Source organism: Octopus sinensis, linkage group LG1, assembly GCF_006345805.1.
Source record: "Octopus sinensis linkage group LG1, ASM634580v1, whole genome shotgun sequence".
Lineage (NCBI taxonomy): Eukaryota > Metazoa > Mollusca > Cephalopoda > Octopoda > Octopodidae > Octopus > Octopus sinensis.
Window position 1 is genome coordinate 73,808,471 of NC_042997.1, and position 25,000 is coordinate 73,833,470.

The 25,000-nt window shown below is 35.1% G+C and overlaps 1 protein-coding gene across 3 annotated transcripts in view; it reads left to right on the forward strand.

Moving 5' to 3' along the window:
* LOC115213353 (neuropeptide Y receptor type 2-like) overlaps positions 1-25,000 on the forward strand; it is a 365,606-nt gene that overhangs the window by 283,483 nt on the left and 57,123 nt on the right. For 2 of the 3 annotated variants that reach the window (XM_036501952.1, XM_036501963.1), the window contains one exon: positions 18,778-18,878. In XM_036501952.1, coding sequence (XP_036357845.1) covers positions 18,778-18,878 — 101 coding nt within the window. Of the gene's footprint in view, positions 1-18,777; positions 18,879-19,721; positions 19,840-25,000 lie in introns of those variants that run through there. The other variant, XM_036501957.1, reaches the window with a different exon arrangement.

The following is a 25,000-nucleotide window of genomic DNA, read 5'->3' on the forward strand; positions in this document are numbered from 1 at the left end:
ATCCTGCAAAGATTACATTAAATGAACTAGCCACTTATTTTCTGATTCAATGAAGAGATATTTTGTTGTTCGAACCACAAGAACACTAACAGAATATCCATTTACTTTTGTATTTACACAGATTTAACTGATCTCGGAAATTCAGATCGAAACCATAGAAATTTTAGTACAATTACAAAATTGACACCAAAAGAACATTGATGATGGTAAAGCATTGCGTTTGAACAATTAAGATTGTTCAGTATATGAGACGAATTTAACGATTTCTTCAAAGTAAAATTTCATTTGAGAACATGATAAACTTACGTTCATAGTAATCAATTACCATGAACTTTACAAAACCGCATTTCAAGAATTACAATGTCAGTGAAGAAAGATCAATGTAAACAATGTACAGTGTAAAGATATCATTTTCGCTAATTCCATTTAAAATTCAAAAATAAACTGGTATTAAAGCATTTTTAATATCAATGTACAAAGATGAAAATAAGCGTGTAAGATACAAGAAATAAAGAGTATTTGTAATTTAGATTATATCTCTAAATGGTATTTTTAAAATTGCATTTTATATCATTGATTTCTTACTTTCTCGGGTTCTTTCTTTTTGTTTTTTTCATTGTATATCCTGATGAAACAGAAAATTACTAACAGTATTGAGCATGTACCAGATGAGAATGAACTTGCTTCCTTTCTGATCATTTTCTATCTATTCCATTCCCTTGCTTGTATGCAATCAATTATATGATAGCTGCAAATTAAATGATAGAATGACACACACAGACACACATATACATATTTATACCGGCTGATTTATCTGGTTTTACCCGAATTTTTTGATAGGTAAAATAAAACCTTATGAATTCACTGTTTTGATAAGTTGCTGATAATCTCCAGGAATGCTCATTCTCTCAGAATTGTTGCATCCAATTAATTCAGAAGATGGTTCAATATACAAAAACAACATACTAAAATGTTTCTCTTACATTTTATTTCGGGTAAACATACTTTTGCCAAAATAATTTTTCTAAAGGATTTAACATAATAATTATTATTTCTAATTAGTGTCCCACCCCAATACTTGAAAGTAAATAATATTCTTAATTTTTCTGCCAGGAACTGAAAGGAAGAAATATATCTCCTTTTCTAATTCAGGGGAAAAGAAAAATGATCAAATAATTGACCATGAGAAAAACAAACTTGACTTCAACGTGATTTCGGTAAATCTGATGCATTGGCATTGTCTTGTGCCTTGTTGATATTCATTGCAAGTTTAAATTCAAACGACACATCCTGGAGTAAAAAACATCTTCAGTCTTGGCAAAGCATGTCACCCATGACTCAACGCATTCCAGACAAATTTCTTGGATGAGACGCAATTGCGCTTATTTCTATGTATTCCCACTGGAAAGGTTTTATGTTACTCCTGACGTTTTTTTATATTGTAGTTAACTACTTACACACTCTAGGGTCACAAAGTAGATCTGTTAGCAGGGAAGCAACTTATGCTACCCTCCCACTGACCATACTAACCACCCCCCACATCACGAACATCATAACTATCCTCATTATTTGATTCCTGAGCAATTGTCAAGCTATCTATTCAATAGTTTTTTTTTTCATTTTCAGTTGACGCTAGTGAATATCGTCTGGTGGTCAAATAAATTTTTACCCATCAGACGAATTTCAGTTACAGTTTAACTGTTTATACTGACCGACCACGAGCATACTCCAAGACAAACCAGTTTGCTATATAAGGCCCAACCTAATTTACCTACGTTGTTTAATTCACCCTTCTATTTCTTTTTCTTTTTGTTGTCGTTGTTGTTGTTGTTGTTGTTGTTGTTGTTCTTCTTCTTCTTCTTCTTCTTCTTCTTCTTCTTCTTCTTCTTCTTCTTCTCATTACTATTATTATCATTATTATTTTTATTTTATTATCATTATTATCATTATTATTTTTATATTATTATTATTATCATTATTATAATTGTTGTTGTTGTTGTTGTTATCATTATTATCATTGTTATCATTATTATTATTATCATTATTATTATTATTGAGTGAGAGAGCAATACATGCCATCAAAGTGACACTGGCGAAAAATATACGAAGCCCAGTATACCCATCATGTGGACCTGGTAGACCAGGCATATCCATCCCAACTATATGTGCGCGACATAGTGATCTCATATCAAGATAATCAACGCATGACCTTGCAGTTGGGGCCGTATCCACACTTTTACTTATTCTTTGTTTCCTCCCGATATAAGGCAAAAGACAAGGTCTGGAAGGCGTACAATGTAACAGCACGCTTGTGTTGCAAGTATGATGACGTACTTCTCTAATGTCTAAAACCGCAAACATTATATAAATTTTGACTTCGAACTTTTGCGTAAACTGGCGTTGCAAATAGAGTTGGTAAAGAAGCAATCGTAACGAATCATTAAAGATGCGTTAAAGAATTTTCTTTGTTTTCTTCTTATCATTTGGATTATTTACTCTTTGCCAAACCCACTTTATGGTGTCATGAAACTTGAATTTACTACACCTGAGGAATTCCGGCTTTGGTCTGGAATCCGACAGCGTTGATAGCCCAGTATTCAGGTCGAGTGCTTCCCTGGAAATACCATAACTTTACATCCTATCTGACCTTATATATATATATATAATGTATGTTTGTATATATCTATATATATACATACGTACATGTGTGTTGTAATTATGCACACGCGCATGTATGTACACATAATGTTACAAGTCTCTTACAAGGATCATCAAACAAATGAGTGAGTGTTACAGCAAATAGGTGAAAGACGACAATTCCTGAACATTGTAGAGAAAAACAAAAGCTCGATTCATACGGCCATATTCGAAGAAGCAATGGTTTGGAGAACATTATCACGGAAGAAAGAGTAGAGAGTAGTAGATCAAAAGACAGGCAAAGAACGCAATGGATGGACAGTAGCAAAAGCTAGTCGGACAAGAGTGACAAGACAGCCGGAGAACTCGCGCTCAATCAGGAAGACTTTCGTTGTAGTGTCATCAATACGCTGCAGGCGTACGGTACATGATGACGACGATAATAGCAACCAGACGGAAAATGAAGGCAATCTAGTTACATAACTATATTAAAGGATCATTTTGGGATCTTTTCTGTTTGGCTGCCAAGTTTCAGTCTCTTCAGTTCCTGCTCGAATTGGTTTCATATTCATCACTACTTTGAAATTCATTTTCGCAATAAAATCAGTAAATAAAGAGTTTGCAAATTTTGTAATTTTAACTAATTGTAAGCCACAGGCACATTCATGTCTGTTTCCATAGTAACAAGCCAAGCATGAGAACACTTTTGTCTGCAAAAAAGCACGTGTTGACAATATTTTCCACTCATTGCAGTGGTCGTCAGATATGCTAAAAACCTCTATAACATTTCTTAATATTTCCGGGAAAAGTGAAATATCACCTGAGATTCAGCTTGGAACACTACATTAAGGTACCAAATCTTAAATTCTTCAAAAAACTTTGAATTTTCGGAAATTGGCAGCCAAACTGAAAATATTCTCATTTTGAATGGCTAGAGAAACTGCTTCGTCACTATACACGTTTATTTGCATATATTAAATTTATGTAAACCCACACATAATTAACGAATTGATTGATTGTGTGTGTCATTCACCCACTACCGTGGGTGAATATATTCTTAGGGTCAACTTTTAATTACTCACGAGCATTTTTAGTAAAAGAAAACTATACAATAGTGAAATTAATCTTAACCTGAAAACCTTGTCAAAAAATATTAGCGATTAAAAGATGTGGTGTGGCTTTAAATGACCATAGAAGATTATCCTTATAACAAATTAAAATATTTTTCGCCTATTAAGATATTTAATCTCATAGAAGAAAATATTTGAAATTTTCGCCTTTCTAATATTTGCATAAGCCTTTTGTTAGAAACGCTGTTTTCACTCTCAACGCCGGAAATGTATGGATACGGACAGTTGGCCCGTTGTAAACATATACGCTGTGTTTTCCATAAGTTGAAATATAAATTAGATAAATAGCTCTACATTAATACATTTATATATAAACAAATATAGGCACAAAATAGTTACAATGAATGTGGTTTATATATCGATAAAGAAAAGTTATGAAGTTCAAGACAAAAGTGATTGATCACCAAAGTTTACGTCCGAAGTTTCTCTAATAAACTAGGGAATAAGGATCAAAGATGGAAGCTATATATAAACTGTCTTTAACGATTTCATATCAGCTTTCTTTTTGCTTCGCCGAAAATTGATATTTGGTCCAATATTTACGTATTTTTTATTACTTATTTTTCGTAACTTTTGGTTTTGTTTTGGTAGTTTCACGTTTCTCGTCCACGTGAAACTATCATTTTTTGTAATATCTTCACTGTTATCTTTATTGAATTTTAGGATTGCTATATTTATTCTATATGGCATTAATAAGGGTTATTGAAAAAGTAAAAATTAAAAGTTTAGTACACAGCAATATTCCTTTTATTTATCATAATTTGGCGTACGAGTTTATCAGGTGAAGTTAATTGTTCGATTATTCAGTTGTTATGATTTGAAATTCATTTGATTTTCTATCATAAAAGCAGACTGATTTATATAACAAAACAAATTAGCAACAGAGGATCTTTCCGTTCGGATTAGTGGGTCTTCAGGACTGCAAATTAACATGCGCATAAGTAACTGTAGATTTATACAGATAGTAACACTAACAAACAAAGCAAAGATACATTATAACGCATGAAGTTCCACGTACATATATGTGCATGGTTCCAAAAATAAAGATAAGACACAAATATACCTTCCTACATGTACGATTAATATATACCGTGAGTACATATATAAACATTAAGCTTGAATTAATTATGAACAGTGAGTTACAAATTTTGATTTCAGTCGATAAGTGTACAAATGCAATTTGCTTCATATTGAAAAAGTATGTTAAAATGTATGCACTCAGACCTTATCACTGTTCCACAATACCCAACACAAACACACGCATACAAATAGTTCATAAATCTTTTATATAAATTCTGTATACACTAACGGAGTTCCACATATATATCCAGTAAAATGAATAATCCTGCCGTATGATGGCATATGGTAGCCGACAACTATATATGAGCTTAAATTATTACCCAGATAATAGTAAATATATAAAGGAATGTATGTATGTATGTATGTATATATATATATATATATATATATATATATATATATATATATATATATATATATGTCTATGTGTGCGTATGTATGTGTATATGTATGTGTGTGTATGTATATGTGTGTACATATGTATATATATATATGTATATATATATATACATCCATATATATATATGGATGTATATATTATATATATATGTATATATACAAAAGCTAGAAATGTTGTTATTAAATTATTGGTATGTGAACAGAGTTTTGTTTCATTGCTATAATGTATTATAGAATATATATATATATATATATATATATATAGGTTTGATAAACAACACTGTTATATGATGAATATAAATATGAATATAAACAGCTGTATTCTTATTAGCATTGTCATCAGCAATAGCCAACACAGTATGTGATAAGTGTAAACATTTTGTCTGTACGAAACACACGTGAACAGAGAAAGAGGGAACAGCTGTTTGTACATTTTAATTCTAGTTGCAATTATCATCGACAACTGTGTACTCCCCTTAACTATCCAGAAACATACTGCATATAAACCCATTGATATTAAAAATGTTAAAGTAACTTTAGTAGTTACTGTTGTAGACTCTAGACTTTAACCACATAAATTAGTTTAGTACCAACAAACTAAGAAAACAAGATCAGAAACAATCTCTCTTCAAAGTATTTATCTTGAAATCATTTATAGCCTTAGTTATATTTGTGCTTTCTGTAGAAAAGTGGAGGTAGTTCACCAAATTTTGTAAATATTTCGATTACCTTATCTAATAGTAGTATTGTCAAACGTAGCGTTTTCAGCAATCATGAGTTGAGAATAATGCCAAACGCTTTTCTATAACTATGCTATATTCTTTTTGCTATATTCTTCCTTCTTTCTAAAGACTTTTCCATCAGTCAGCACTGTTAACTCGCGCAATAATCATTGACAAGTAGTTTGAATACAACTTATACATTATAAGCAATGCTTGTGCTTTCATTTGTTTGTATAATGGCAAACAAATTTGATATACTGATTTTCCTTAGTTGTTCAAAATATACACGTTAGTGAATCACCTCTTTGACCTTTGATTATAGCTTATGTGTCTATGGTGTATGTATGCTGTTTCTTGTTGGTTGTATAAATCAATGATGCATTGTAACCAAAATACATTTCTTTTTTATTCCTCATCTAAGACCAAACGTCTTTTCGTAGAGTTAAGGCTTTCTTTTATACCCGCGTATAGAGCTGGTACGTTGTAACAAAATTTATGATCAACATTGAAACAAAGAATAGTAGCAATCAAAGAAAAGATATGACAATGGAACAAAACATTTCAATAAAAAAAGATTGTTTGAAGCAAATCAGAAGAAACTGTTTCAGGAACTGTATGGGCAATTACACGTAGAAGAGGAAAGCAGGACATTCTGGAGAGTAATCTGGGACCAATCTGTAGAGCTTAATGATGAAGTGGAGTGGCTGCAAGAAATCCAGATAGGTTAAGAAATATAGAAGGCCAACTAAACATAAACATAACTACAGAAATGAATAAAAAAGCAATTGAGAAAATTCCCAAATTCAAAGAACCCAGGACCAGATGGGGTCCACGGTTATTGGATGAAGAAGCTGAGATGTACATTATTTACATTATTAACATTATTTATATTTGACGGATATTTGTCCTCATCTTGTGTGTTGTTAACATAATGTACATCTCAGCTTCTTCATCCAATAACCGTGGACCCCATCTGGTCCTGGGTTCTTTCAATTTGGGAATTTTCCTCATCTCTTAAATATAGGATTGAAACTGAGAAGGTTCCATGAAAGAATAGCACAGCAGCTGGATGAGTACTTGCAGGAAGGCGCAGTACCCAGCTGGATGTAAAAGGGGTAGAAGAAGAAGAAGAGGAAGAAGAAGAAGAAGAAGAAAGAAGAAGAAGAAGAAGAAGAAGAAGAAGAAGAAGAAGAAGAACAACAACAACAACAACAACAACAACAACAACACGCGGGACGTTTAACATGTGAGAGCATTAAAATACTGCACCGAAAGCTATCCCAAAAACTTTGGGAATAAAAACAACAAATGGAGCTTAAAATAACTGACGAGGTGTTGAACTTTATTCGAATAATACTCATTAAAATTTATTTCTATTTTCCAAATGAAATTATGTGCGTATCATCTCCATCACTCGCACAACACATATAATCACGCTCGCCACTTTACGATCCTCAACATCAGACCATCTCCGTCGCCAACCACCATACACAAAGAAATTTTTTTTAATAAATTAATTAATACCTGGGAATTACGTACTTTAAACTTGTTACACAAAAAATATGAAAAAACTACACGTACAAAACCATTTAACACCAGAAATGAACGGACCGGTACCCTACGGAAATTATGACCATCAAAATAAAGGGCCGTACGCTATTCCGCATATCCAGCAAATAAAATTTTAAAAAACATAAATGGACACGTGATGAATATATTTCAAATCCCACACACTTATTTTGCACCAGTGCACAGAACGAAAACAATATATACATATAAAATCTGGAAGAAAAATAACCTAGATAAATATTTAGACAGCAATGAACCCTAATAAACTAGCTAACATACGGAGTTATATTCTCAAAACAAAAAATATCAGAAATAGAACGCTTAAAAGGAAAAATACGTCAGGAAAACGTAGAGAGTAACCACACAGCAATGCGAAATAATATCATCAGCACTGGAACTATAAAATATGAAGAAAGACCTAACATGTCCAACAAAAATGAAATAAACAGTGAAAGACAACCAAACCAGACCGCAGGAATGTATAATGAGGAACAAAATGCACCAAACCAAAACAGCACATACAAAAGTATGAACGGGAGGGAATACGAAACAAATCTAAAACCTGGAAACAGTGAAGGTAAAACTAACGATTACGATATTCTAAAAATTAGCATAATCAAAGATCTCGGTATGGGGCACAGATCTCAGTTTGGAGTACCGATTGTACCTCCCAAAAATTAAAATTGATAAAACAATATCAATAATAAATAGCATGAACCTGGCCGTCACAGAACAAATAGCCATAGATACAAATGTCAATATGAGCAGGTTAATGATATAATAAAAGCAGCAGCCTCTGTGGCTACAAAAGAAGCTGGATATCCCCTAAATCACATCCAGACAAGAGTATCACCAACCAAACAAACCCTGTGGATAAATAATATCCAGAGAAAAATAGAAAATAAGAGAAAGGATCTATCAATTCCTAACGAAACTAGTAGACAATCAAAACTACTAAGCAACAAAAAGAAATGAAAAATACTACGTAAATACAAAATTACCGAACATGATATACTTGAGGTAAAAGAACAGCTAAAGCAAGATATCCTCACCAAAGCACAAAAAGGAACAACCTCAGGAAATATCTATCAAAACAACGAATACAGTACCTGAGCTACTCTGGACCCATATAACAACTGAAGAGGTCACCCCAGCACTTCAAAAGCTAAGCAACCGAATATAGTTGCTTTTTCATTTTCTGTGACCTTTTCTGGCGTGTGCCTATACCATCTTTTTTTCTTTTGTTATTCCATAGTCTTGGCATAGCTTCCAGTGTATGTAGGTCCCAAGTCTATCGTGTCTGTGAATATATTCTGGGCAGCCAGAGACAATATGATTTATTGTTTCTTCTCCATCACCACATATTCTGCAGTTTCTTTTCATTACTTGTTTTTGATCATTTCTGGTGGGAAGGCATTGATCTTGTGCTGCAGTTAAAAAACCTTCAATCTCTGCTTTGAGTCCTGAGGTTCTCAGTCATTGTTGGGATTTTGCGTTGTCTATTTCTTTTATGTTTAGCTGAACCCAATATTTGCCATGTAGGGGCTTTTCTTGCCATCGTTTTATCATGATACGTTGCTGTTCGAGTTTTAGTCTGGATTTCAGTAGCAGCCGAAGGAGACGGCAAAGAAGAAGAAGAAGAAGAAGAAGAAGAAGAAGAAGAAGAAGAAGAAGAAGAAGAAGAAGAAGAGAAGAAGAAGAAGAAGAAGAAGAAAAGAAGAAAGACAGATACAAAGAAAGAAAGCAGGAAAGAAAAAAGAAAAGAGAAAATCGGGAGTGGAATCTTCTTTAATGGTCAAGTGACCTAAATTTGACTTGTTATGGTTGTAGCAGTAGTGGTAGAAACTGTTCTAAATAAATTCATGGGTAGCGACTGTTTGCGTGGGTATAATTGGATGTATATATTATATATATCTGATTCTGAGGAAAGCAAAAGCTGGGTATGTATTCAAAAGCCGCCAGCAAAACGTCAACCATTTGATGACCTCAAACTTTATGGTAAAGATGAATCCCTAGTCAGCTCCTTTCAGTGCTGATATCAAAATGGAGTTCGGACTGAGAAAGTGTGGTGTGTTAGTCTTGAAGAGAGGCAAAATCAAATGTATGGGCATACTATCGATACCTGCGGGGGAGGTTATGAAGCAGATAGGAGAGACGGGCTATCTCCTATCTGCTTCATAACCTCCCCCGCAGGTATCGATAGTATGCCCATACATTTGATTTTTGCCTCTCTTCAAGACTAACACACCACACTTTCTCAGTCCGAACTCCATTTTGATATCAGCACTGAAAGTATACACCGTATCAACGACGGAGCTGACTAGGGATTCATCTTTACCATAAAGTTTGAGGTCATCAAATGGTTGACGTTTCATTACCAGATGAAAGGATGTAGCAAGGAAGTTGGGCGTGATTGACCCTACTTAATCTCTGTTGTCATTCCAAAATGTTTGCATAGTTTCCAGCGTATATAGGTCCCAACTCTATCATGTATAATACATTATAGCAATGAAACAAAACTCTGTTCACATGCCAATAATTTAATAACAACATTTCTAGCTTTTGTATATATATATATATGTATATATACAAAAGCTAGAAATGTTGTTATTAAATTATTGGCATGTGAACAGAGTTTTGTTTCATTGCTATAATGTATTATAGAATAAAGATATATATATAGGTTTGATAAACAACACTGTTATATGATGAATATAAATATGAATATAAACAGCTGTATTCTTATTAGCATTGTCATCAGCAATAGCCAACACAGTATGTGACAAGTGTAAACATTTTGTCTGTACGAAACACACGTGGGTATAAATGTTGTGATAAAACATGATTCTTTGCTAATGCGCTGAATATAGGTTACATTGCCCCTGAGGGGGGAAATTCTAAAGCTGGGTTGTTCGTTAGTGGCGCAAATGTCGATGCGTTCACTTAATGCTATTTTTCTGTATTCCCGTATTTTCATCTGGGCTCTATGTATGGTCATCCTCTGGCGTAGACTGTTTTTAGTTTGACCAATGTATTGCTTTCGACACCCTGAGCAAGTTAACACATATATCAGATTTTCCGAAGTAATATCACGATTATTAACAATAAGATATGATATGGGTTGGCAAAATCGTTAACGCATCATACAGGATGCTTAGTAGCATATCTTCCAGCTTTTTCATGTCTTGAGTTCGCGACGGAAACTTTTATCTCCGGCTTAGTTGCTGTATTACTTCAGATATCATCTGAAGTCCAAGATAGGGCTGGAGAGGAGACACCTGTCACGTAGAGTATTCGGGAAAAGATGAAAGGATGTAGCAAGGAAGTTGGGCGTGATTGACCCTACTTAATCTCTGTTGTCATTCCAAAATGTTGGCATAGTTTCCAGCGTATATAGGTCCCAACTCTATCATGTTTGTTGATATATTCTTTCTTAGCCAGGACAACATGATTTATTGTTTCTTCCTCATCACTATATATTCTGCAGTTACTTATTGTATTTTTTATTGCGTATTTCTGGAAACTAGCGGGGAGGCTTTGATCTTGTACCGCAATTAAAAATCCTTCAGTCTCTGTTTTGAGTCCTGAGCTTCTCAACCATTGTTAGGATTTTACTTCGACTATTTCTTTTCTGTTTAGCTTATCCCAGTATTTGCCATGTTAGGGCTTTTTTGCCATCGTTTTATCATGCCATTTGGTTGTTCCAGTTTTATCTTAGATTTCAGCTGTCCTACAGCTTTTGTTTTGCACAGCTTCTAACGCTGGAGACGTACTACATTGTCAGCTGTTCATTACCAGTGAACTAAGGTAACACCTCTTATTTTTCGAGCACCTTCCAGAGTATTCGAGCGGTTCCAAGCAGGAGTGTTTTCTGCAAGTGCTCCACCCTTATTGCAGCCCCTATTTGTTTCACGAACTTCTCGAGATATTTGCTCACTATTCCCAGGGCTGTGATAATTATTGCTACTACTGCTACCTTTTTCATCGATCACAACTGCTTAACTTTCCAAGCTGACATATCATATCTGTGAACTTTTATTTCTTCCTTATCGCACGCCTTGTTGTCACCTGGGCATGCTATATCTATGATCCAGCATAGTTTGTTTTCTTTCTCAATTAAGACTATGTCCGGATTCCAATTCTCTATCTCATGGTCGCACTGAATCATAAAATCCCATAGGATTTTTGCATTTCTATTTTCGACGATACCTTCAGGTTTGTGGTCGTACCAATTGTTGCAGAGTGTCCAATGGACAAGCCTGGCTATATTGCCGTGGCATCTCTTATATTTCTTCTGGGCTAGTGGCGTACATTGGCTGATAATATTCCATACGGTTTCACCGTTTTGTCCTCAGATTCTCCACTTATCACTTTCTGCTTGTTGTCTATTCTGTATTTTATGTAGTTTGTTCTTAGTGCTTGCTCTTAGACAGCACACATTTAATGTCGACTTAAGGATCAGTCTCAGTCTGCGCAAGTACTCCACCTTAAAGTTTTTTTTCATTTCTTTCTCCATCAATTTATCCATTTCCAAAATCCCCATGTACTTATAGCCCGTCTCTCCTATCTGCTTCATAACCTCCCCCGCAGGTATCGATAGTATGCCCATACATTTGATTTTGCCTCTCTTCAAGACTAACACACCACACTTTCTCAGTCCGAACTCCATTTTGATATCAGCACTGAAAGTATACACCGTATCAACGAGGGAGCTGACTAGGGATTCATCTTTACCATAAAGTTTGAGGTCATCAAATGGTTGACGTTTTGCTGGCGGCTTTTGAATACATACCCAGCTTTTGCTTTCCTCAGAATCAGTGTTAGTGGTATCAAGTAGAGTGCAATGATCAATGGGGACAGACAATCACCTTGGAAGATGCCCCTCCTAATTTCTACTGTCCCTAAACTTCTTCCGTATGCTGTCAGGTCCGTCCTCCAATTCGCCACACATTTTCCAAGCAGTCGCTCAATATTCGATGCAATACGAAATAGGTTCATACACTCCATAATCCAATTATCATTATTATTATTATTATTATTATTATTATTATTATTATTATTATTATTATTATCATCATCATCATCATTATTATTATTATTATTATTATTATTATTATTATTATTATTATTATTATATTATTATTTTTATCATCATCATCATCATCATTATACACTCAACAGATTAGACTTTTGGAAAAGAATCCTAACATCAGACTACCACAAGTAGCCTTAGCTTCCAAGAACTCCGCTAAGTATCCTAACTGTCTCTAATAACACTGTTTCCTGAAGCTGTGCTAGACTGGGCTTCATGCCTACTTCCTCTATCCATCTGTTCAGATCTTTGGGGATTGTTCCCAATGCACCTCTAATTATTGGGACACATTTTATCCACACTTTCCATAGTTTCTGTAAATCAATAGCTAGGTCCTGGTACCTTGCTTTTCTTTCTATACTTCTCATATTAATTGCTTCATCATTTGGAACTGTGAAGTTAATTATCTCGCACTTTCTATTCTCTTTATCTAGTTTCTATTACTATGTGAGCCTAAAAGTTAAGGTCCCACAACAATATCTTGTATTTTTCACTTTCAAGTACTTCAAGTACTAGTTTAATGTTCATGCCATTTATCAGTATGTTCAAATCCTAGCTTTCTACAAAGCTCCCAGTGGATCGTTCTCCCTAGATTGTCATGTCTTTTCTTGTGTTCTTTCTGTGCCAGCATGCTACATTCACTTACTATATGAATAACGCTTTCCTATGTTGATTTGTATAATCTTCATTGGGAATCTACTTGGACTTTGTCCATTTTGGCTTTTATCCAATTAGGTGTTAATGCTTGATCTTGTGCAGCTACTAACATACTTTCTGTCTCCCTCTTCAGCTTTCCTTTCTGTAGCCATAACAATGTCTCACTACTACTACTACTATTTGCCGAAACTATCATGGGAATCTACCATGCAACGCCTTCTCCTCCCAGTCAGATAATTTCTGTTCTTTTTTTCTGGTTTTTAAGTTCGTCTGGTGTTTTGGTTTCCCTATGTCTTACTGTGACTCTAGCAGCTTTTAATGAACATTCTTCACTATTATCTGCATAGAAGTCTATATCTACTCTAGCTAATTCCACACAGTCTTCCACTGATATTAACACTCATCCACCTTTCTTTCTAAGTAAGTATAATTTTGCTACTCCTGCCCTTGGGTGGAGTCCTTCATTCATACTGAATTCCTTCTTAGTTCTTCTGTCTAGTTTTGTTAAGTCAGTTCTTGTCTAATCTACAAAAGCTGCTGAGTATCTAAGGAATGGACCATTTAGCTTTGATTCATTAGCTTCTCCACCCTTCTAATGTACTCCTCTATTTTAGTTTTCATTTCTGTAGTTAGTATTCTGTCAGATTATAATAGTCATATATACTTATAACTCTCTTCTCCTTTCAATGATTTAAAGTCTGGCCATCTGATAATTGGATGCCTCCACAGTTGAATACCTGTCCTCCTTATCATGACTAATATTGCACACTTACCTATGCCAAATTCCCTACCTATATCTTTGCTGAAGAGTCTTACAATCTGTATTAAAAATCTATATCTTTTTAATTCTTACTAAAAAGCTTCAGATCATCCATGTAGACCAAATGGTTAATTTTTCCATTACTATTACTGAACCGATACCCTACCTTTGCCTTCCTTAGTACTAAACCAAGGGGGATCAAACATAAGACAAATATTAAAGGGAACAAGTTACCCTGGAAAATTTCTCCCTAAGTGATTGTCACCTGAGTATAGATCTATTTTCCATTTCTTCATGCTAAAGCTAATTGATTTTCTTATATTGTCTGCTATTCTGAATATACTCAAACATCCACTTATCTATGAGTGAGAGATCGTATTATAGGCTTTCCTATAATCTATCCATGCTACTGTTAGATTTTTCTTTCTAGATTTTACTTTATTTAGAACTGTTTTGTCTATATATAATAGATGATACGTTCCTCTAGCCTTCTTCCTTTCTGTTCTGATAGTAACTTTTGGTTGTCAAGGTGTTCGTAAACGCTTTCTGAAAGCAATCATGTTAACAGCTTCCACACTAATGGTAAGCAAGTGATTGGTCTATGGTTGGTACTTATATTACCCTTGGTCTTATCCTTCATAATAAGTATTGTTCTCCCTCTAGTCATCAAATCAGGTATTATTCCTCCATTAAGGCTATATTGAAGTTGTTGCTTCGGCCTCCCATTTAACCTACTGAATTTGTTTAGCCAGTACCTTTGAATTAAATCTGGTCCTGGGCATTTTTCCTAGCACTTTACTCATTAATGCATTAGTTAATCTTAGATCTGACTGCTCCCACTCACTACTTCTCTCACTTTCTTTAATCATACTAAATATCTATTATGATTGAGTCGTTTATCCCAAATATTACTCCAGAGCTTTCTAACTTCCTCTGCATTAGGTTGCTAATTTTCAGTGCTTCGTTCTCCACTATTTATTTGGTTATAAAACCTTCTCTTGTCTGTCTCAAATAATCTATTCTGTTCATACTGATCTTTTCTGATGTCTGGAGAGCTTGCCTGCTACTGCTATGATACGTTGTTTCAACTCTTCTATTGCTGTCCCAAATCCCTTCTCTTTGACTAAGCATCTTTCTTCGAGGCAAGATTAGCATCTTGTGTTTCCTAACTTGCTTGTTTTCTAGGATTCTAATCTATTCAGATCTTGTCTTAAAGTTTCCACTTTATTTTGTAGTTTCCTTTTCCACATTTGCTCTTTTTTAATCTTTCCCTGTGAGATAGCTAATCTTCTGCTGAGTACTACCCCTCCTGCATAGATCAATAAGGTAGTGTCTTCTATATTTTTAGTATCTATCTTACTGACAACAGAATCTACTTTCCATGTCATTTCTTGTAGCTTCCTTTTGTTGATGTCTTTTAAATATTCTTCATACGGAATAATTTGCATACAAGGTGGTTAGGAAGGTGTGGAATAGAAGCAACTGCAATGAATAATAAAATTGTACTATATTTGTTCTTTGCCTTCTGATGTGTGTGTGTGTGCGTGTGTTTGTGTGTGTGGAGGGATGGTTGGATGAATAGATAGATAGATAGATAGATAGATAAATAGATAGATAGATAGATAGATAGATAGATAGATAGATAGATAGATAGATAGATAGATAGATAGATAGATAGATAGAAATTAGTACAGCTTAGGTGGAATATCCTACCACACCCAAGGTATTCACCTGATCTTGTTGCACTTTCGGATTACGATATATTTCGATCCCCCACAAAACTCTGTTAATGGGAAGAACTTCAACCCTTTGGAAAACTGTAAAAATCACTTACATCAGTTCATGACCCCAAAAATGTCAAGTTCTGAAATGATGACATCATTAAACTGCCTCAAAGAGGGCAAAAGATAATTTAACAAAATGGAATGTATGTAATCTAAACATTGTTTTTGAATTTTACTTAACGTCCTGAACCCTGCGCGCGCGTGTGTGTGTGTGTGTGTTGTTTGTGTATAAAGATAGCTTTTCTTATTGCATATAACATCTATTCAAGGATGTGATTTGCGAATACTAGCTACTATTAAGTAGGTTAAGTAGCAACAGAATTGCTGTATGAATTTACCAAACACTCGTTTGCAAGATAGTAAAGTGTGTTATGTTATAAGAGGCTATAGATGCACTACATTTGTTCTATTAAATTATTATCTGTTCTATTATTTTCATTGATATACAAACTCAATAAAAATCTAAAACATGTAACAAAAATGTTTTAATAGCATAAAAGCAAAACAAACCTATTATTTTTTTTCTATTTTAAATTCGTTTTTCTATCGATTAGTTAGCGAATTTCGCTTGGTATTCTTCAGCAAAGTATTATCATTTTATTGACTAAATATTTACAAAAAACATAACGCTGTTTGTTCATAGACGAAATATCTGTTGGTCGACCGTTTAGCTGATACTCTGGAGCAGTGGTTCTCAACCTTTTTACGGACATCGCCCCCTAAAAGCTGTTTTTGACGTAATCGCCAACCAAAAAAATGATAACAAATATTAAATATAATGTAGTTACGACTAATCGACACTAAAAAAAATTTGTACATGCAAACGCAAAAGAAAAACGAATTAAAATAAAACTATTCTAAAAGGTCTAACTTGTGTAGAAATGGTCCAACAGTGTGAGCCCTGAGATTGATGATGTTCCTTTAAAAATTCAATTCAGGCTTAAAGCAACTCAAATTGATACGAATATCGCCACGTGAAATAATGTCAAATCTGTTTCTTTCCTTCCGCAAAATTTGATTGTCGAAATCCAGTTTCGACAAGATATGATGTCGGGAAATACAAAAGGATTTTCGATATTTGTGACCATAAATTTGGATATAGTGATTTTACAGTGTCTGATTGCCAACATTCAGACAATCTTTCATTTTTGAACTTAATTTGAAATTCATCATTACATTTCATCTCAATGACTTCCTCCGGGATATTTTGGTGTGCACTGTGAGGATCGCAATAAATACCAATGTTATTTTCACATAAGTCGATTTCCACTAGTTCGGGCATATTATGAAACTGTCTTAGTTTTAAATTAACTTGAAAAAGATTCAATTTTTCAACAAAAGCTCTCATCTCTTGTTTGCAGTCTATCAGCGTTATCATTTTTCCCTGCAGTAGAAGAGAGACCTTGTTCGGCTTATGGAAAAATCCAACTAAGAAAGCGTATGATCTTCTTTTGAGCTTGAATTTCGGCCTGAGTGTCCTTCTGTTCGTAAGGATACAAGTATTGTATTAAATAAGTTTACAAATCATTCCAAGCAGTTGCCTCTGGATAGCAAACGGTCATCAGTATGCAAAAGAAATCTTATATATTTTTCGTCAGCATTGACACAAAATTTTTGAAAAAGACGGTCATATTTAATGTTGAATTAAATTTTGTCTATTGTTTTTATAACAATATTCAATAATTGGTTTAGAATAGGGCTTATATTTTTGGCTACGAGGTTATGTCTGTGTAGCACACAGTGTATAACTAGAATTTGGGATCACAATTTCTTTTTAAATAAGAGATAAATCCTTTGTGTCTCCCAACCATACACATTGCACCATCAGTAGCACATGAAACTAAATTTTCATAGTATGGAATTTCTTTTCCTTCAAAAAACGTTTTCACTGCAGAAAATATAGAAGCGCTCGTTGTGTCAGTTTCCAACGGTTTTACAAACAAAAAACCTTCTTGTAATGCACAGTTTCTATCAAAGTATCATACATATCCCATTAAAAGTCTTACTGTCAATAATTATCCTTTCATCAATTTCAATAGAAAAATTCGTTGTTTTCAATCTTTGCATTCGTACGTCTTCGATATGATCTGATCTACGGATAGAATTATTATTCAAAGGTAGACCTTTAATGATAGATGAAGGATTTATGATTTATAACTTCTGATATTACTACTTATACTTTTCACCAAATGTATGTGCACTATGTATGTTCGATGGAGAAAACGCTTAGTGGCATTTCCTCCGGCTCTTTATGTTCTGAGTTCAAATTCCGCCTTTCCTACTTTCGGGATCGATAACATAAGTACCAGTTGAGTACTAGGTTGATGTAATTGACTAACAGTTTCCTTTTAAAAAGTGATAGCCTTTTGCCAAAATTAGAATAAAATTATTAAGATGTCAAAGAATATTTAGTAGATATTTCAAGGAGATAGAGCCTTTGTACAGGCGCCTTCTTCTAAGGTGGCTGAGTATAGTTATCTGATGTGGAGACCGGTTTCTGTGGATTATTGATATCACTTGTGAGTTTTGATGAATATGTGTATTTAATTTAATATTCAGTTTACCTATTTACTTATATACTATGTTATAGCAAGAAGGAAAAATAAGCATCTTTAAAGATGCTATATGTTTCATATTGATGAGATTGAAAGCAAAGCTAACTGCAGATAACGCTGAGCATCAAATCCCCCTCACAGACAAGGTTCTACAATTCAAACAATAAAATAAAATGAAATGAACTCTCATGTGTATAATCAATTTAACTGAAATGGTAAACTATGCTGTTAACATACTGTCTATAGCTTAATTTTGAATTCACGAACTGATCTGGAACTCCCGATTGCTTTAAAACATTTATTCAGATTACTATTGCTCAGTAGTAGCAGGAAATAACCTAAAATTCTTATATTTTTTAATGTTTGATTCAAAGTTAAAATTTCCTTTTTAGGTCGTCAAAATGTTGCTGGTTGTCGTATGTCTTTTCGTTATTTGCTGGATGCCTCTGCAAACATACAACTTGTTATCTGAAATATGGAGACCAATTAACGAGTAAGTAATATTTTAATTGTAAGAAATTTTGTTTTGCGTTGTATACCAAGCGTTAAGATTTAAATCGATGAGCAAGGTTCAAATCCCAATAGATGCAATGTTTCACTTAACGCTACACTCTTCAAATAGAACTACCGTTGTCTTTTGTTGAAATATATATCAGCATATAATTAGATACTCATTATCTTAAAATACGCTTGTAGGTGAGCAAGTTCGCTGTCTTAGTCCGAGGTACGGGAGTCGATCCCACTACAACAATCCCGCTGTTTGTATATGAATAGAAAAAATGCTCCTAGTGTCGAAATAAATCCTTTGCGATATTTTTTGAGTTATTTCCATTCCGAGTTCATATCTTGATATGACTTTGCCTTTCATCCTTCAACAATCGATAAAATAAAGTACCAGCCAAGTAATAGAGGTCAATGTAATCGACAAAACGCTGTATTTCAGGCCTTGTTCATAAATCAGAAATCACTATTTTAAATAAGTTTATTTAAGGAACTGATTGAGAGAGAGTTTTGGCTACCATTTTCAACAGATTGAGCTGAATTTCACTACCAAATTCTCATAAGTACAATGGTAAGAGTATTTGGTGCTAAGAAAAATGGCATAGACACAAGACAACTTTCTAATTCTTTCTAATTTTTGCACAAAACAGAAATTTTAGTGGCAATGAAGTTGTCGATTATATAGACACGAATGCTCAACTGGAACTGAATTTATCGACCCCCAAAAGCATGAGGTTTGACCTCGGCGGAATTTGAACTCAGAACGTGAGGAGGCAGAGGAAATGCCGTCCAGCATTTTCTCCGACGTGCTAACAATTCTGATTTCTTTAATTAGGTACAAGGCCTCAATAGAGAAAGGGCAAAACAAAAACAGACAAAACAATACATTGGGGTACATAGAACACATATTGGATGAATTATGATATAAGAAAAAGGAGAATGAAATGGCTTACCTACCCCCCAAAGCAGGTAGTTCCATTTTACTGTTTATGTATCACATATTAACATTACAGTTGATTATTCTTATTTTCATCGTTTTTTTTGTTTTAAAAGTTATTATTTTGAAATATTAAATATTTCACTTACTTTCATAGTAAATATTGCATTATAGTTTCAAATGTCACCACTGGTATCATCTCGTCGTATCGAACGTGTAATGGCGATATTTCAATTTTTTCACTAAACAGTTCCTTTAACTTTTCACATCTGTCTCTCTCAAGCAAGACCGGCCTGTCGTCCTCGGTAGAGTCCCTCCCTGATACCTTGACTCTAGTTACGTTTTTCATTTTTGTAATCTTTCTCTCGATCTCTACACTCATTTTATAGTTTATCATCGTTCGAATGTGTTTTCCTTTTGGTACCCACCCCCGTTTTCCGTTGTTATTCTCTCCTGATGTTCCTGGTATTAGTGTCTCGTCCTTCTCTGTATCTCTCTTTGTTGTTGCTATCTCTCTTCTTTTCCCTTCTGCGCACTTCTTTACTCCTCCGTAATTTTCAGTTTGGTATCTCTGATCTTTCGCATTTATTCTCCTCTATATTGTCTTTTCTCTTTTTCTGTGAACCTTTGGGTGGGGAATTAATGTTTCCTTCTCTTTTCTTCTTTCTTTTTCCAACTGTGTACTTTTCTCCTATATTTTCTTCATTGGATCTTCTCCCTTTTAACAGCAGATCGAGAAATTAATTTTTTGTAACTAAACACTTTCAAACTTCGGACACTAGTAGAATGTGTCATATAAAACATCTTTTCCTCTTAGTGTTGTTGAGAAGAGTTTATATTTTCAAAGTTATTTCGGGTTAAAGTTGTCGTATTTTTGGTAAATTCAACCAATCAATGACGTGTATTCAGCTGAATAAAATTACTGCAGTTGTTTGTCAACAACTATGGGCGGTGTATATTTCGTTTGTTACTGTCATTTATGCAATCGTTCTTGCGTTTAGCTTTAGGGTGTTAGGGTTAGAGCTTTAGGATTAGGGTTAGGGATTTAGGGTTAGAGTTACGGAAAAAGGGGAAAATGAAGAAATTTGAGGGGGTAAGGGGGTAAAAATGTCAAAATTCCGGTTTTTGGCAATTCTCCGGACTCTCCGTATCCGAAAAGCTGGGTTTTTGGCAAAAAAAATTCTAAAATACAATAATTTGCGACAAAATGGGGGTGGGGACGGGGGGAAGTCTTTCCAAAAATAGTAGCTGAAAAACAGGAAAAAGACCTAAAAGCAGTAGAAATGCACGAACGATTATGGTGGTGTCGAAGTAAACGTTCTTCAGATACACTCGTTTATTCATCCGAACGTAACTGAGATGAAATATGTCATAAATAACAGGGACAAACGAAATATACACCGCCGGAAGTTGTTGTTGAGAAACAACAGCAGTAAAATTTTATCTTGTAATTTAATTTCTGTAACCTGCAGTCCCTCCGCTGACAGGCTTTTGCCAGTCACCGCAGCGTAACTGCCCGTTTGCGCTGGTATGCTTTCCATATTATCCACTATTTCACCCATAAATGGAGAAGAAAATTTAAAAAACGGTAACAACAATCCAACAATTCAATAAGAAACAGTTAAACAAAAACAGTTCTCACAAGGAGCGTATACACTTCCAAACAAAACGCCAACGACAGCGTGCTAACAATTCTGTCAGGTCGCCGTCTTAATAATCCTTTCTACTATAAGCACTAGACCTGAACTTTGTGGGGAATAGGTTAGTCGATTATATTGACCTTGTGCTCGACTGGTACTTATTTTATCAAAAGGCAAATCGACCTCGGTGGAATTAGAACTCAGAAAGTAAAGTACTGGTGAAATGCCACTAAGCTTTTCGTCCGGCCTGCTAATGATTCTGCCAACTCGCCCCTCAATAATAATAATAATAATAATAATAATAATAATAATAATAATAATAATAATAATATAATAATAATAATCCTTCTGACTGTAGGCACAAGGCCTGGAATTTGGGTGAAGGAGTAAGTCGATTACATCAACCCCAGAGCTCAACTGGTACTTATTTTATCGGTCCCGAAAAGGTGAAAAGCAACGATGACCTTGGCGGCATTTGAACTCCGAACGTGAGGGCAGACGAAATACCGCTAAACATCATACCCTGCGTCCTAACGTATCTGCCAGCTCACTGCTTTAACAATAATAATAATAATAATAATAATAATAATAATAATAATAATAATAATAATAATAATAATTGTTTTGTCTTGGTATAAAAGATGGGCTACAGCAAACATTCTGCTCAATACCACAGATTTGCTTGTCAGTTGTTTGACCTTAACCAGTTGAGCATGTCCCTTAGTGGCTGACGATATGTGCATCTCTGATCACGAGCAGAAGTAGTGGGGGAGCATCATAGCCATGTGCTGAGAGGGATTCTTTGGGGTTTGAATAATTCACCTCTGGAAACATGGGTGGTTCTTTCAACATCCTTAAACAACCCTTATTCAGGGACCTTTTGAGCGGGATGGGCTACTCCACCTGAAGAAATTTCTAACTGGGCTCCACCTGCAAGGTCATGTGCTGTTTATCTTGATATGAGATCACCATGTCACGCACATATGGTTGTGATGCATGTGCCTGGTGTACCCTTATCAGACGGGTAGTCATGATGGGTATATTGGGCTTCGTATATTTTACCCCAGTGTCACTTTGATGGCATGAACTGCTCTCTCACTCAATAATAATAATAATTCTTTCTACTAGAGGCACAAGGCCTGAAATTTGGGAGGCGGGGACTAGTCGATTACATCAACTCCAGTTTTTCATTGGTTCTAAATTTATCGACCTCGAAAGGATGAAAGGCAAAGTCGACTTCGGTGGAATTTGAACTCAGAACGTAGCGACAGACGAAATACGACTAAGCATTTCGCCCATCCTGCTAACGAGTCTGCCAGCTCGCCGCCTTTATAATAATAATAAGAAGAAGAAGAAGAAGAAGAAGAAGAAGAAGAAGAAGAATCCTTTCTACTATAGATACAAGGCCTGAAATTTGGTGGGAGAGGAAAGATCGATTATTCGACCCAGTATTTCACTGGTACTTAATTTATCGACCACGAAAGAATGAAAGGCAAAGTCGACCTCAGAACGTGGCGACAGGTGAAATATTTCGTTCGGCGTGTTATTGATTCTGCCAGCTCGCTACCTTTATAATGATAATAATAATATTTCTAATGAAACTTGAAAAAGTTCATGAATTATATACCAAGGATGACCCCTCTCATTTCTTTTGTATATATTGACTCTTGAGCCATTACTACTCAAATTGGAGGCATTTAGGGCCGTCCCGCGAAAATTAGGATGTTGGAAATCCGTGTTAGGATATGTCGACGACGTCACCTTATTGGTAAGATATTATCACCGCTCCAATGAACTCGAGGTGGTAACAGAAGGAAAAGTAGGTGGCCCTGCAGCCCAGGACCTGGAGAGGCAGGACCAAGCCGTCAAACAGCGTCGTCGGGCGCTGGACGGACGAATCGATTACATTGCTCGGGGTCTGGTTTGGTCTGGACCACCAGATGGACAAAAACTGGTATGAGGTAACGAGCAGGATGGCCTCTCTCATCCAGAAATGGGCTGAGGGAAAGCTATCCTTGAAAGGTTGGACAGAGACCGTCGTGCCTTGTCCTCATCCACATCTCAACCCCTACTCTATCGCTTTTTGTGGAAGGGACAGGTTCCACTGATCAGAAGGTTCATTTGCTGTCAACACCCGCTGCGTGGAGGACGGGTATGCTGTGACTGATGACGTACAAACATGCGCTCAGACTACATTTCCAACTCTTCCTTGGAGGTGAACAGATGTGGTCGCCGTTCGCTAAACACGTTTTTCTCCAGTTCGTCTTCATTACGGGACTGCAGTGCTGGATCAAGCGAAGACTGAGAGGAAGTTCTTGGAGACTAGAATGTCTTCAAATGCTCACTGTTCTCAGCCAATTTGGCTTTCTATAGCGGGTTAATTGAGGATAAAAGCGACGATGTTCTTCAGGAGACTCCCGTACAATGGAATACGTCTGCTCCAGTTGTTCGAAGTTCAGGGTCGCAAACTCCCATGCTTGGCAAAACTTCGCATAATGACATATTCTTTGCTTTTTCGCAAGCATCTCTTATTACAAGCGTTCTTTTAATTCCGATTAATTCACTTTTGTTGTGTTCGAATCGGTTACTCGCATGGTTTCACCAGCAATCGAGCAGAATGCTTTGCGGTATTTAGTTACATCCCTTCATATTATATATATATATATATATATATATATAATATATATATATATATATTGATTTGGCCACAGTACTTAACTGGTGTCTTTCTTATCCTTTGAAACCCATAAATCTTTTAATCTAGAAACGAAAGAGAAGTGTTAAATAATACCTGGCATTTGGCCTACCACTCTATCGATTTTAGCAATCCACCTCCTGTTAAAATGTAATAATGATAATAGAAAACAGTATTATTGTTGTTTTTGCTGTTGCCATTTATCATCTTCATCATTTTCGTCTTAGGTATCATCAATATTTCCGTTGCTATACTTATCAACAGATGAATTTCTTGAAATATCAGTAGAGATGATTTAAATAATTAAATAAATGTTTTTGTATGTTGGTGAAAGTAATGATCTCTTGACCTGGTATCTCTCATAAAAGTCTAATAAAGACTAGGTAATCTCAGCAAACTGACATCAGAGAACATCTTTGAAATAGTAACAGATGTGTGTGTGTTAACGAAGGCAGTTTTTCATTCTCAGGAACTGCCAATATATATTCAATTACGAAGCCTCTACTACTTGGGTGTCCACTTCTAATCGAGTTGCATTTCCTCGATAATTTTACAAGAAAATTAATCAACACATTCACACACTGATGTGTGTGTATGTGTTCATATGTTCATATAAACATGTATGCGTGCGAGAGAGTGAAAGTTTTATGGGAGGAGACAGACAGACAGACAAACATTTTTATCTGCACTCTTCAAATTATGTGTTATCAAGTTGATAAAATGCCAGACAATTCTTGAGGTTGAGTCAGTTTATTCGCCAACTGCAATGACTTTTCTTAAAACAAATTGACACCGCATGCTACTAACAGAGAAAGAAGCAGAACCATTGTAAAACATTTTCG